Consider the following 12,926-nt stretch of genomic DNA (forward strand, 5'->3'; position numbering starts at 1 on the left):
TAAGTTGATGAAAGTGTAGGCTATATAATGCGATGTACTTGCTGCCTCAGATACAGCCGTTCTAATGACAGACAAAACACAGATCTTGTCAACCCAGAGAGGGGTTGGATCGTGTGTGTGTGTGTGTGTGTGTAGTCGGTCGGTGGCCCAGTGACGTGGCTCGGTGAGTGAATTACGTGCATTTTCCCCGTGAGCCCCGGATCTACAGCACATTCACGGAATAAAAACGATCCGTCTGAACAGTGAGTTTCGTGCATATTGACGAGCTGTTTTAACACTTCTGGATCCTATTTGAACTTTATTTTCCTTCAGGCTCGAGTTTCTTTTTTTCTGTGTGTGTGTGTTTGTTTGTGTGTATTTGGGCAGGTCTGAGCTCGTTATCGCGTGCTTTGATTTTATTTATTTTTTTTCATGAATCTTATATTTTAGTTTTTGTTTGATGGCGAATCTTCACAATGAAACTTTACAGCTCGTGCTGTAAATGTTTTGGATCGTACAAAGCGACAGACAAACGCTTGGTTTACTTTATTTTGCAGAAATGCGTTTATTGTTTTCACACTCCGTGTTACCGGATCCATGCCGAAAATGGTTGTTTATAGTCTACTTAAATCGCGATCTGTGAAATATCTGGTCAGAAAAATGCATTATACAAGTCGTTTTAATACATGAATTATGTGTTTTAATGCACCTTATAATGCAATGTATTGTATAATACTAATCTACTCATTGTTACACTTTTAGAAAATATAATGCATTAAAACACACGAGGAACAAACCTTCGAATATTATAATGCTTTTTAACTTTGGTTACAATTATTTAGGAAAATATATAATGCATTAGAATGTAGACCTATATTATAAATGTCTTAACATAAAGGCTTTAACCTTTTTTGAAGCGTAATTAATACACTGTAAGACTCTTTTATAGAGAATGTGTTTAGCCATTTATCTTTGACATGTCAGCAGTCATCACCTGTGTTAATTACCTTTATAACTTAATCAGGTTGTACAATTCTAACATTAAGCCTCGTACACACCGGGACGATTATCGCGCGCGCTTATCGCCAACGTTTTTCGACGCGTCTTTTGTGTTCATACCCAAGCGATTTTCGCAGGCGATGAGCCGAGTGAACGTGCAAATTCACTCCCTGACATTAGATGGCGCTTAATGAAAAACAGAAATCCTATTTGATATTTTTGTGGTTAATTCGGTTAATGCGCTCTCATAGGTAACATCAATCTTGCTGGGCCATATTCACAGAGCAAATCATCAAAAAAAGGTCAGAGATGCACAGTTTGCACAAATAATAAACAAATAAACATTAAGGAAATACACACATACTGTGCTTATGAAGCATGACTGTTAATATCAATGTTTCTGTGAAAACTTAAATGTTTTCAATTTGAAACCAGAAATTTTTACATAATTAAATGCAGATGTATTGCTTTCTGCTGAGACTGTCAGTAAATGTGACTGCATATGAGCTGATGCTTTAGATAAATTATTTCTACATATAGGTAGCTTTAGGTTTGGTTTCAGAGTGGGTTAAAGTGTTGAGGTCAACAGTGCATTATAGATATAACTACAGAAAGGTAATTAACATATGTACACACAAGTACTTTGTATCAAATTATTAATTTAAATTAAGTACTAGTAGTTAAAAACACTTAATATAAAGTGGGTTTGGTACTGAATAAACAAACACAGTCAACTAATCAACTCTAAAATCAGTTATGGCACCAAACTCTACACAACTGCTTTGTGATTTTTCACTGATCAGTTTCTAATCTGTCTTGATTTGGAAAACATAAAATGAATTGCAATTATTACTGACAGCCCTAGCTTTTTAGCTTAGTTTACGATATCAATATTCCAATCAATTCGTTTCTTTTTCCATCATACCTAAAAGAAACAGCCTGCTTAATCCATCTTCAGTTGTAGAGGCATATTTCTCATTCGGAACGCAAGCGACTCCCAAATGCGTTATTATCCATGACATCCAGTGCAGAGAAACATGTAAGATCTCCTCTGAACAGACAGAGAGAGAGAGAGAGAGGAGCAGCAGTGTTGGGGGTAACGCATTACAAGTAACGCGAGTTACGTCAGATTACTTTTCCAAAATAAGTTACATTACATTAATAGTAAAGTAACGCATTACTTTTTAATTTGCAAGAAAATATCTAAGTTTCTTTTTCAAAGAAGTAAGGCTACATACTTTGTTTTCCCATTTATTGACTGACAGCTCGTCCACGTGTTGAGAGATTGGGAGTAAGTGCAGAGGCACTGTGTAATCATGATGCTTAGACTAAATGTAAACATGCATTTACTCATCTCACTTGCACAAAAATAGATACAGTCTTTCTCAAAATGAATAAAAACAGTGAAATGCAAACTACAATAGTTAAATGTTATAGAACACAAATATCTATATAAATGATGTAATCATTTTATCTGAAGACGCTTTTGTTACACTATTAGAAAAATATATTGGTCCAGCTCAGGACATTATTCTTTAATAATCTTTCATGAAATTCTTCACATGTGCAAGGGCTAAATGTCCACCCTGTTACAGGACATTCTCATCTCAATTAATAAGTGTTTTAAATGCACATTTATTTTAATATTTACATTTTGTAAGAGCTAAAATGTCCCTCTTTACCCTGCAAATGTATTTTAACAAAGTGTTCATAATCAGTCATTGCGTTACCATGGAAATGGTACTTTTAAATCTTTTGGCGGTCTCCTCCCCCTTAGTGGGCAGTGTCAAGTGTCATATTACAAAATGAATTACGGTCTTTTAGAATCAAAACTTTTTATAATCTTGACAAAAAACATATCATTGGAAAGGTCTGAGTCTCTTTGTTGAGTCTGAGGTTCTTTTGAGATAGAAGTAATATTGACCGAGAAATCTAGACATTTGTGACAGAAAAATGCATTTAAAAAAAATCAATGGAGTTTGGGTGGCACCTGGTGGCTGTTTGTGGTATAATGCCCTAAATAAAATCTCACAGGAACCTCAATTTTTTTCATATCAACTTCAAATTTGGAACATAACTTATTTAGACATAAGGCTATAATTTTATACCAATTTTAGAGAGCACTTCGGTTACTATAAATGACAGTAAAAAAAAAAAAAATCCGTCTTGCGAAAAATAAATACACTTAGCATACTTTTAATAATGTATATTAACATATAATATATACAGCAATACAGAAAATATTTGTTAAAAGAATATATTTAAGTGTGAAGTAGCTACTAAAAGTATAGGCTACAAGCATTTATGATAAAACTAAAATATACTTTAATGTAATTTCTATTGTATGTATTTAAATATATTTGTAATTACACATTCATTGACGAAGTTGCAATTTAGTAGGCCTACATTTAAAATGTTTTTTACTAAATTGTAGTTGAATTATTGATTTTATTTTTACATAGTTGCTGTGTTACAGGCACACCAGTTCATAGGGGTGTGTGTGTGTACAAGTGTGTGTGTATCCGCGCGTGTGTGAGTGGGAAGAGCACTTAGTTTTTTCGAATCATGCCCTCAATTTTTGTGTGTGTTCACATACCAAGTGCCATAAAAGTCACCAAGTTTCATACCATTCCGATGAAGCTACGATTTTTAAATATTCAAAATGTAAAATTCTTCGGTCAAAAGTGCACAAGGGCAATGCTTCACACAAAAATGAAAATGTGCTAAAAATGTCCTCACCCTCAGGCCATCCAAGATGGAGATGAGTTTGTTTCTTCATCAGATTTGGAGAACTGTTGCTGACCAATGGATCCTCTGCAGTGAATAGGTGCCGTTAGAATGAGAGTACAAACAGTTGATAAAAACATCACAATGTAATCCACACCACTTCAGTCCATCAATTAACATCTTGTGAAGCCAAAATCTGTTTGTAAACAAATCCATCAAGATGTTCTTAACTTCTTAAATCCATAATCCATAATAACGCTTCCTCCAGTGAAAAAGTCCATCTCCTGTTTTGTCTCACATCAAAATCTACCCACATGTTTGTTCAGAACTGTTTTGGCTGGCTTGTAAACATTGCCTGATCTGTGCAGATTTCTCTCCTGATTCAGACCAGACCACTTTTTCACTGAAGGAAGCGTTATAATGGATTATTACACACACAGAAACACACACTTTATTTGTCAGCAAAGAGTGTATCATGTAACAGTCAGTTATTTAATTTTATAGTTCAAATATGTGCAGTACAGAACCATTTCACTAGTTCGTTTTTATGTCAAATACAAAACCAACAGATCAATTGAATATTGCAGGAGTCATTACAGTACTTTGATTGATATCACAAAAAATACTGATTCAAAACATGTCAAACTTAATTCATGCACACAAAGAAAACCAGACAGGCAACATCCTGAAATAAATACACCTCGATGGAAAACTGATTGTTTGTAAGTCCTGATCAAATTTGATATGGTATCACACAACTGTGCTCTACACACAAATTTACCATTAAATGCAAGAGCTATTAAATCACGAAACAAAAAAGAAATGGGTCTTTTCGCTTCGGATGTTCTTATAATTAATCCCAAACTTTTTCTTTTTTCTTTTAAAATTACACTGGTGCTGCAATTAACTAATCTTCAAACGTTGATGACATTCTAAAAATATCAGTTGTTTATCAGGACAAAAACACTTTTAACAATTACTTCCTTTCCAAGCAACTTCCCCTATAAGATCTCAGTTCTGCAGAATTAAGAAGTGAAAATGAGACAGAAAAAGAGTCCGAACTCAACTGTACAGTCAAATTCAGTGCTATTGCATGCAAAATAAAAAATACCCAAGCACGAATGCATCTTTCAGTGTCGTGTAAACACCAGAGAGTGACTGAAATCATAACTAACAGACCTGATAATGCGACTGGAGCTCGTTTCTTCCAGCATGTAAAATCAGAACTGCATTTGTCCTTTACATTGTGCATCTAATCTGAAAGACTGAGGCACAATATGTGTTTAATCCTACAAATACTGGATTATGCATTCGGACTCAGCATGTAAACATACATCTTCTGTGTTTGCAGTCTAACGGACGGAGCCCCAGCTGAAGGTCCCGATGGAGATGAGCGTCTGACAGGCTCCAGACGACAGCCACACCGTCTCCATCAGACTGAAGTGAAGGAAGCCCAGAGCGAAGCCGCACGCCATGTCCGTCAGGTGGTGTTGGCCCAGCAGAACGCGGGACAGGCCCACCAGGACGGCCCACAGCACCAGCAGGACCCGCAGCGGGACGGCCAGCACCAGATGGGACAAGAGGAACTTGGACACCATGGCTGCTCTGCTGGCGTGTGCAGCCGGGAACGAGTACGTGTCCAGAGCCACGCAGTCCAGAAAGCCGGGACTTATGTCCCATGGTCCTTTGCGCCTGACCAGTTTCTGAACCCCGGCCACAGTCAGGACATCAAGAATCAGCGCTGAAAGAGAGGTAAAAGAAATGATAGAGAGGAGTTGAATGTGTCTCCATCAGGACATTTAGACCTACAGAACGTCTATAAAAAGCATGAAGCACATGGACACTGAAATACACACAGCAGCACAATTTCTTCATGAGTGACAACACAAAATCATCTGAGACTTTCATCATCACATGTACACCATGCACAAAAACAGCAATTTCTTGACCAAACTTTCCATGCCATTTCCATAACCTTTGAAGTTTTAATTCATTTCCAGGATTTTTCCATTTCCAGGATGGGACATTTCGATTTTATGTTGCATAAGACTGTAGACCAGTGGTCACCAACCGTTTTTCAGTGATACATTAATATAACCCCATAAATGTAATGCATTTTTTGTACTTATTTTACAGTTTTTTTTTTCGGGATCTACTGGGACAGTGATAAAGATCTACCAGTCGATCGCGATCTATGGGTTGGCGACCACTGCTGTAGACCATTGTGAAAAAGAGTACTTATTAAAAGAATATACTTCGGTATGAACTGAATGTGAACTTAAGTGTAACTAAAACTAAAACCATTAAAAAACATTTTTGGTAAATGAAATAAAATATACGTCAACTAAAATATTAAAAAAGTATTAAAAAGTAGGCCTACATTATTATTATTTTTTTTAAATCTCAGCTTTTTGCCAAGGCAACATCTTGTTTTCATTTAGTTTAACTTGATGTACTAAAATAAACTAATACTGAAATGGTTAAAATCTATATAGATATATTTAAAAAAAGAAACAAAAACTACAAAAAAAAAATGTCAAAACACAGCAAAATGTACTAAAACTGAAATATAAAAATTAAATTCAAAATATTAATAAAAACTATAACACTGCCCTGCATCATATTTGCTGAAATCCAATAATCGCTTCTAACAAATTTTGGCTGCTGGTTCCAAGAACGTCACACTTTCTCACTAAATGTTTTGCATTTTGTAACATTTTTGCCTTGGATATCCATCAGGGTGAAGAAGCCTTGTATTCTCCATTAATCAGCAGAACATCACAAACACGATTCCTGTTTTCCTGTCCTGCCCATTTTGACATGTATGACATTACTTGATGCCTAGTCCTGATTTTATATATACTTATATATAATAATAATAATAATTATACATATATATAATTTGAAAAATCTTATTTTGTGAAACAACTTGATATAAAAACTTCCGTCATATTCAAATCAGGTAATATTAGGCCTTTTTTCAAAATGCAGTGCTGTGTAATAGTATCAAAGTCCTAAAATAAGACTGGCAGAGCGCCTCACCTATCAGCAGGTTGATCAGGACCTCTTGTCCAGCCAGCGTGTTACTCTGAGTGAGACACACCAGAGTCCCACAGATCCATGTGATGCCGTGACCCGTCAGAGCCAGCAGAGTGACCGCCGAGCGCATGCTGCCCCATGAGGATGTGGTGTGGACGCACACGCCCAGACGCTTGGACAGACAGATGTCGATGGCCAGCAGTGAGTTGATGGCGATGCCTCTGAAGGACGGGTTGAGCAGCATGCAGTCTTCATCCGGCAGCCTGGTCGCCTCTCTGCGCTCCTTCATGCTCTCACCCGGCTCTGGCAGGTTCTCACTCTGCTGGTTCTGCTGGGACCTGGACTGGCCGGATCTTCTCCACGCTCTGTTGTTTCGCGGCGGGACGTTCAGGGACAGAAACTCGGGCCAGCCCATAACGCTGCTGCTGCCACTGCGATCCTTCGCTCTGGAGCGACTCGGGTTCAAAGGCATTGTGTGGTTTAATCGTACAGCAGGATGAGAAACTAATGTGAGCTTCAGATGTAGGTTCAAAGTAGGCTGTGAAAACAGTGTCAGATATATTTAGACATGCACAAGTGTATGTGTGTGTGTGGATATCTAACTGCATATTGCTTTCTCATTTAGGTTTATAAATGGGTAGTTGTTCTTCAAAATCAAAGCTTGTTTTTTTTGCAACATCATGACTTTAGGTGAGTTTATTTTGATGACCACTTACAGCACTGCATTATTTTTTTACACTATTTTTTTCAGTTTAGATCACCTTTTTGTCATCACTGATTCAATTAACTGGCCTTGAAATGTGATTTTTTTCCGGATGTAGTCTCAATTAATATGACCTCTGCTTGCACAACAGAAATGTATATTTTATGTAAAAATTAAATAATGATTATCAGCTCTCTCTCTCTATTTTGTGAGCATTCTTCTGTCTCAGACGCATGTCTGAAATCAGTTTTTTAAGGCACCTTATGCAAACGCTGCCTGTGTGAAGTCATTGCCTTATACTATAGGCAAGCGAGGCAACTGATTAAACTTTTGGAGGGATCCATTCACTTGTTTGGTTCCTGAATAAATCAGTGTTTTTGAATGAAATGGCTAAGTGAATAATTCAACAATTCATAAAGACAATCACCTTTTGCCACATACTGGTTTAACCTGCAGAAAAAGTCACTGACAATGAGAAAATGTCACATCTCAAAGTATTTTGATTCACCCTTTCCAGCAACTATAATTATGTCTGTCTGGGTATTGATTAGCAAAATTAGAAATATTGTGAGTCACCCCAAAATTCAATAACTGGAGACACAATGGTATAGATTTGTTTGCATAAATTCATGTCAGTTTTCACATTTTACTGAAAAATGACACACAGAAATACGTTTATTTAGCTATCTTAGCTATTATTCCACAGACGTCTATTGTTTTATATACAGCTAGCTATTGATACTACAACCTAACTCACACCTTAGCCCTAAAAAAATGTCTGCATTTTTACAATTCTAAAAATACTTTATTTACCCGATTTTTAAATAGATTTGACAAACGAGAACATCCCAGAAAGGAGGTTTTGACAGATTTATCTTTAATTCCTAAACCACATGTGAAGCATCATCTGGCCTACCTCAGATCAGCTCTCAGAATCACCGCTGGAGAAGATCAGCTCTGTTATGATCCCGCTGCGGTCTACAGACGAAGTTCAGATCAATTCCCAAGCACAGATATGCTGTAAGACACCTTGGTTTTTGAAAACATGTTCACTGTATTGGTAAGCACGGCTGTAGCATCCATTACAATCCGCTCCATAACAAAATTACGAATACTACTATGGTAAAGGTGTGCTTTTTGAATATTAATTACGTACAAGAACGACCGCCCTACTGATTGGCTGCAAGGCAGAGAGCTGACGAATGAAGGTTTGGCTCATGAATATTAGTGTAATCACGTGTGACTGGACGCTTCAATAAGACAAGCGTAACCTCACATGGCTCTAAATATTAATGAGCTCTGTCGGAATCGCAGCTGTGGCGTTCTCCAAGGTGCTTAAACGGACGCGCACTTTTATCATCTTTCTGACGCGAATGTTTAAAATCAGCGTTTTCCATGTCAGTTGGCAATTTCCATCTGAAACATTTTTGAATTTTGATGCTGCCTGAAATCCCTTCAAAAGATATGGATATATCCAGTGTTGGGGAGTAACTAGTTACATGTAACGGAATTACGTAATTTAATTACAAAATAAATGTAATTGTAACATACAGATGCAATCGATTTCTTTCATAAATTGCACCGACTGCTCTAAATTATGAGACATCTATTTTTGAGGAGTTTAGGACAGAACAGGACACATGTTTATTCAGTAACTGTTTTATTTCCTGTTTGGGTTTCTGTATATGTTTTATTTTTTTTAAGATGAACTATTTTTTCCTAGGCTTTGTTAGATGCCAGTGTTTCAGAGCTATGCAAATATTTGATTTCAAAGACAGTATCATAGCTATTAAATTGTATCTTGTTATGATTTTAAATCTGTATTTAACCTCAAAACGACCTCAAAGTAAAAAGAGGTGCTAAAGCCTGATATTGTGGTGGCTGTGCTTTAAATGAAATTATTATAATCTTTATTCAACTTATTACATTTCCAAAGTAACCTTCCCAACACTGGATATATCACATCGTTTTGTCCAACAAACCGCACGCGCGCCTCTCTCCCCAGAACTACACGCCCCATATTGCGCGCGCTGGGGAGCGGAAGTGACGCCACAGGCGCTCTCAGTAGAGCAGCTGCAGCCGATGCGGTGACGCGCACAGCGCTGCGGGACGGAGGCTGAGCGCAGCAGCGGCGCGAGGATGAGGATGGATTATAACTGATGAAGAGAGACGCGCAATGATGGGCTGTTCATCACAACATGTGTGTTCGTGACAGCCGGACTGATTTATTCACCTCTCATGTTTATTCATGTGGGCTGGTGAAGTTCACCTGATGCTGAGACGGATCGTTTACTCACAAGTGCACAAGAAAGTGAGCTTCCTTCAACTGAACCTCAAGGACAAACTCACGGAATGTAAATATTCATTGCAAAAAAAATTTAAAAATCACTTTTCCAGTGTTACTTTTGATACCCAAACCGTCTATAGCAATTTTTGCGCGCTTGTAGTTGAAGATATATATATATTTATTTTTTTTTGCGTACAAAATGCCAGCAGTATTCTGAGCGGATGGATTTAACCTAACTTATTTATTTTAATCTAAAAGCAATGTTGTGAGAGTTATGACGCGGAAATGCCCGTTTGACGATGACTGGAGAACGTTATGTGTGAGCGGAGCGTTATAACGGTCCGCCAATGACGGAAAGTTGACGAACATTTTATTTATTTTCTTTTGTTTTCTTTTATTATTCAACAAAATAACGTGATGCTTTCATTAATAAGAAACGCTTTTTCTAGTCCTGACGCGACACCGCGACGCGTCGTTTAGTGTTTTCTGAGGGACAGTAGTGCGCGTTATTCTGAGAGACAGCGTCTGGTGTGCGTTCCTCAGAGGTTCAGTGTGAAGTGTGCGTTCTTCTGAGTGTCAGTGGGTAGTGTGCGTTCTGTTGAGGGTTGATGTTCTGCTGGCCGCTCGTGCTGCTTGTGATGGGCTGCATTCAGAGCATCAGATGCAAACCCAAGAGTTTCCGGGACAGCATCGTGGTTCTGGAGGTGAACTCCTCCATCGACTCGAACCCCACCAGCATCGACGAGTCCTCCAGCGTGGTGCTGCGCTACCGCACGCCGCATTTCCGCGCGTCCGCCAGGGTCCTGGTGCCGCCGGTGGCCGGTAAAGAGAGCTGGACGGTCGGCTGGATCCAGGCGTGCAACCACATGGAGTTTTACAACAAATACGGATCCAAAGGGATGTAAGTATATCTGACACTCAACACAAAGGCTTCACATCACACCTTCTGCCTTTTAAAGCTCAACGTGACATGAATTTATGCATGTATTGTACTGCACTGTATGTATTTATACATTTCTGTTTATAATGACAGAAATAGGGATAATAACAATTTACTACTTGTGTACTGCAGAAACAACAGCTGTAGCAACTTTTAGCTGAAGCTTTGCTTGCCATGGTAAATGTTTTAGTTAAGAGAAATGACAGAAAATACATGTTTTATTGTTCATGTTACACATTACATGCACTTACTAACAAAAGTAAATAATGCATAATGGCATGCAACTAACCCTAAAACAAACCCTAAGTGTATAGTACATTAATTGTACTTCAGTACTTAATTATATAATTTCACTGTAACAAGGACAGTGTAACCAGAAACGATAATAACAATAACACAGTTTATTATCAGTAATTACAAAGTCATAAAAGCGTCCTGTCTTCAGATGTTCAGCATTATTTGTGTATTGCACATGCTCTTGTGCAAATTGCACCTGTTTAGATGAACATCGTTTGAGAAGCTCAGATATGCAGAACACAATCTAAAGTCTCAATGTCTAAACGTTAGAGTCAAACCAATGTGACAATCAGACACATGTGCATGTAGGATCATCTTAAACTCGTCGTTTTGACCGTGTGCAGTGTAAAGCGTGATCATTTGATCATGTATGTGCTTGAGGTGACATTACATAGCCTGCATACCGTTTGAGGTTTCACTTGTCCTACTTCCTGTTGAAGAGACTACACTTTGCCCTATTTCCTGTATGAAACAAAAAATAAACCCTTCGGTGTCTTAAGATATCTGGAGACTGCACGTGCTCCGCCTCCGCATATTCCTGGAAACAAGAGCACAGAAATGATCATGCATTTAAAATAAATGACGGAATGACTGATGTTAAACTTGTAAAAGCAGCCGTTCAACATTAATACTTCATTGTTTAATCACTAGTTCCACTTCCTTTGTAAGTCGATGACATCATATCCTTTATAACAGGTCTTTGCATTTTACTTACAACTGCAAGAATGTATTTGAAAGTGGCGTTTACTGCAGACGGTAAAGTGACATGCACACATTTACTGCAGATATCACAGCACTGGGACAGTTTGCTCTGCAATTTTCCAGTTGTTCCTGTTGCAATGTAAAAAATTGTTAATTAAAAGGTTATTGGAGTAGCTACATGCACAGGAAAATACCATTCCAGTCTTTATACTTCAACATTTTGGTAATTATTTGTGAAATTTACTAGCAATTTCTGAGCAAAAATTGTTTCTATGACATTTCAGCAAACCCGAGTCCATCTGAAGGATCTTTACATTCAAGCACGCTCACAGAATTGCGTGGTAATGCTCTCGACTGATATTTCAGCTGCTGTTCTGGCCTGATAACGCCGGTCCTGTCGAATATTTACACACTCAGGAAACAAGAAAACACTTTCATATCAAGTATTTTTTGAGTCACATTCTCTCTTCACCGTCTGTTCTGCTCATATCGCATGATTATATGAATGTCGGCAACATTAAGCTTTCATTCCAGATTATTATTTTACATCAAGACCACAGTAAAGTGTACATTTAAGGCAAGACAGACCAGGTAAATAGTGTAAAATGTTAATTAATAGATCTCACTATATTTTCCCCAGTTGATTAATCACAGTACATTAAGACAATTGTTTTGTATTATAGGTCTTCTGAAATGTTATAGACTTGATCGGTGTCGCGTCATAGCTGTGTGGGTGGAGTCGGCGTGGGGGAAAACAGCCCTTTTCCCCCTCATTGGAAAAGCATGGTGTTGACTCAGAATGGCCTACATAAAAATTTTTCTGTCGCTCGACAGAGCAACATATGCATAAAAACTGAGCCGTATTGGGTCGGACTGTCCGTACGGTACCTGTGACTGGACAAACGACCCAACGGAATGACCAAAGGTGTCGTTTCCCGTCATTTTTTGTTACCTAATTGCGTAAGAGACAGCTTAAGCTACTACACAACAAGCCTATATACGAGACGGCTTGTGAAAGTAAACATTTGTCGTTTTGTTTTGCTTAATTTTAATAAAGTGATAAAGACTTGAGTAAAAGTCTGTCGTACTTTCTTATTGATATATTAAGAAGTTTTTTAACATTGAGAAAACAGGTAACATTAAGGTCCACTGAAGTGCCTTGAAATGCGCAGCGTTATTCTATATGGTGTGTGCTGCGGCTGCCTAATCATTTTCACAAATACATGCCGTAAAATAAAAAGATAACATGAAAA

The 12,926-nt window shown here is 37.9% G+C and overlaps 2 protein-coding genes across 2 annotated transcripts in view; one reads left to right on the plus strand and one right to left on the minus strand.

Moving 5' to 3' along the window:
• Positions 1-4,197: 4,197 nt before the first annotated feature.
• On the minus strand, positions 4,198-8,537 carry LOC107741497 (inactive phospholipid phosphatase 7-like). Its single transcript, XM_016554249.1, has 3 exons — positions 8,364-8,537; positions 6,748-7,282; positions 4,198-5,446 (listed from the first exon to the last, which is right to left on the minus strand). Exons 2-3 carry the CDS (start codon positions 7,214-7,216, stop codon positions 5,058-5,060), a joined length of 858 nt encoding a protein of 285 aa, XP_016409735.1. The 5' UTR covers positions 7,217-7,282; positions 8,364-8,537; the 3' UTR covers positions 4,198-5,057.
• Positions 8,538-9,546: 1,009 nt separating this feature from the next.
• Positions 9,547-12,926, plus strand: part of LOC107741498 (protein FAM78A-like) — an 11,071-nt gene continuing 7,691 nt past the window's right edge. Inside the window, exon 1 of the mRNA XM_016554250.1 lies at positions 9,547-10,635. Within this exon, the coding sequence (XP_016409736.1) occupies positions 10,343-10,635 (293 nt within the window). The 5' untranslated portion in view covers positions 9,547-10,342. The remainder of the gene's footprint in view (positions 10,636-12,926) is intronic.

Source organism: Sinocyclocheilus rhinocerous, unplaced genomic scaffold, assembly GCF_001515625.1.
Source record: "Sinocyclocheilus rhinocerous isolate Xijiao unplaced genomic scaffold, SAMN03320098_v1.1 scaffold134, whole genome shotgun sequence".
In the NCBI taxonomy this organism is placed as follows: domain Eukaryota; kingdom Metazoa; phylum Chordata; class Actinopteri; order Cypriniformes; family Cyprinidae; genus Sinocyclocheilus; species Sinocyclocheilus rhinocerous.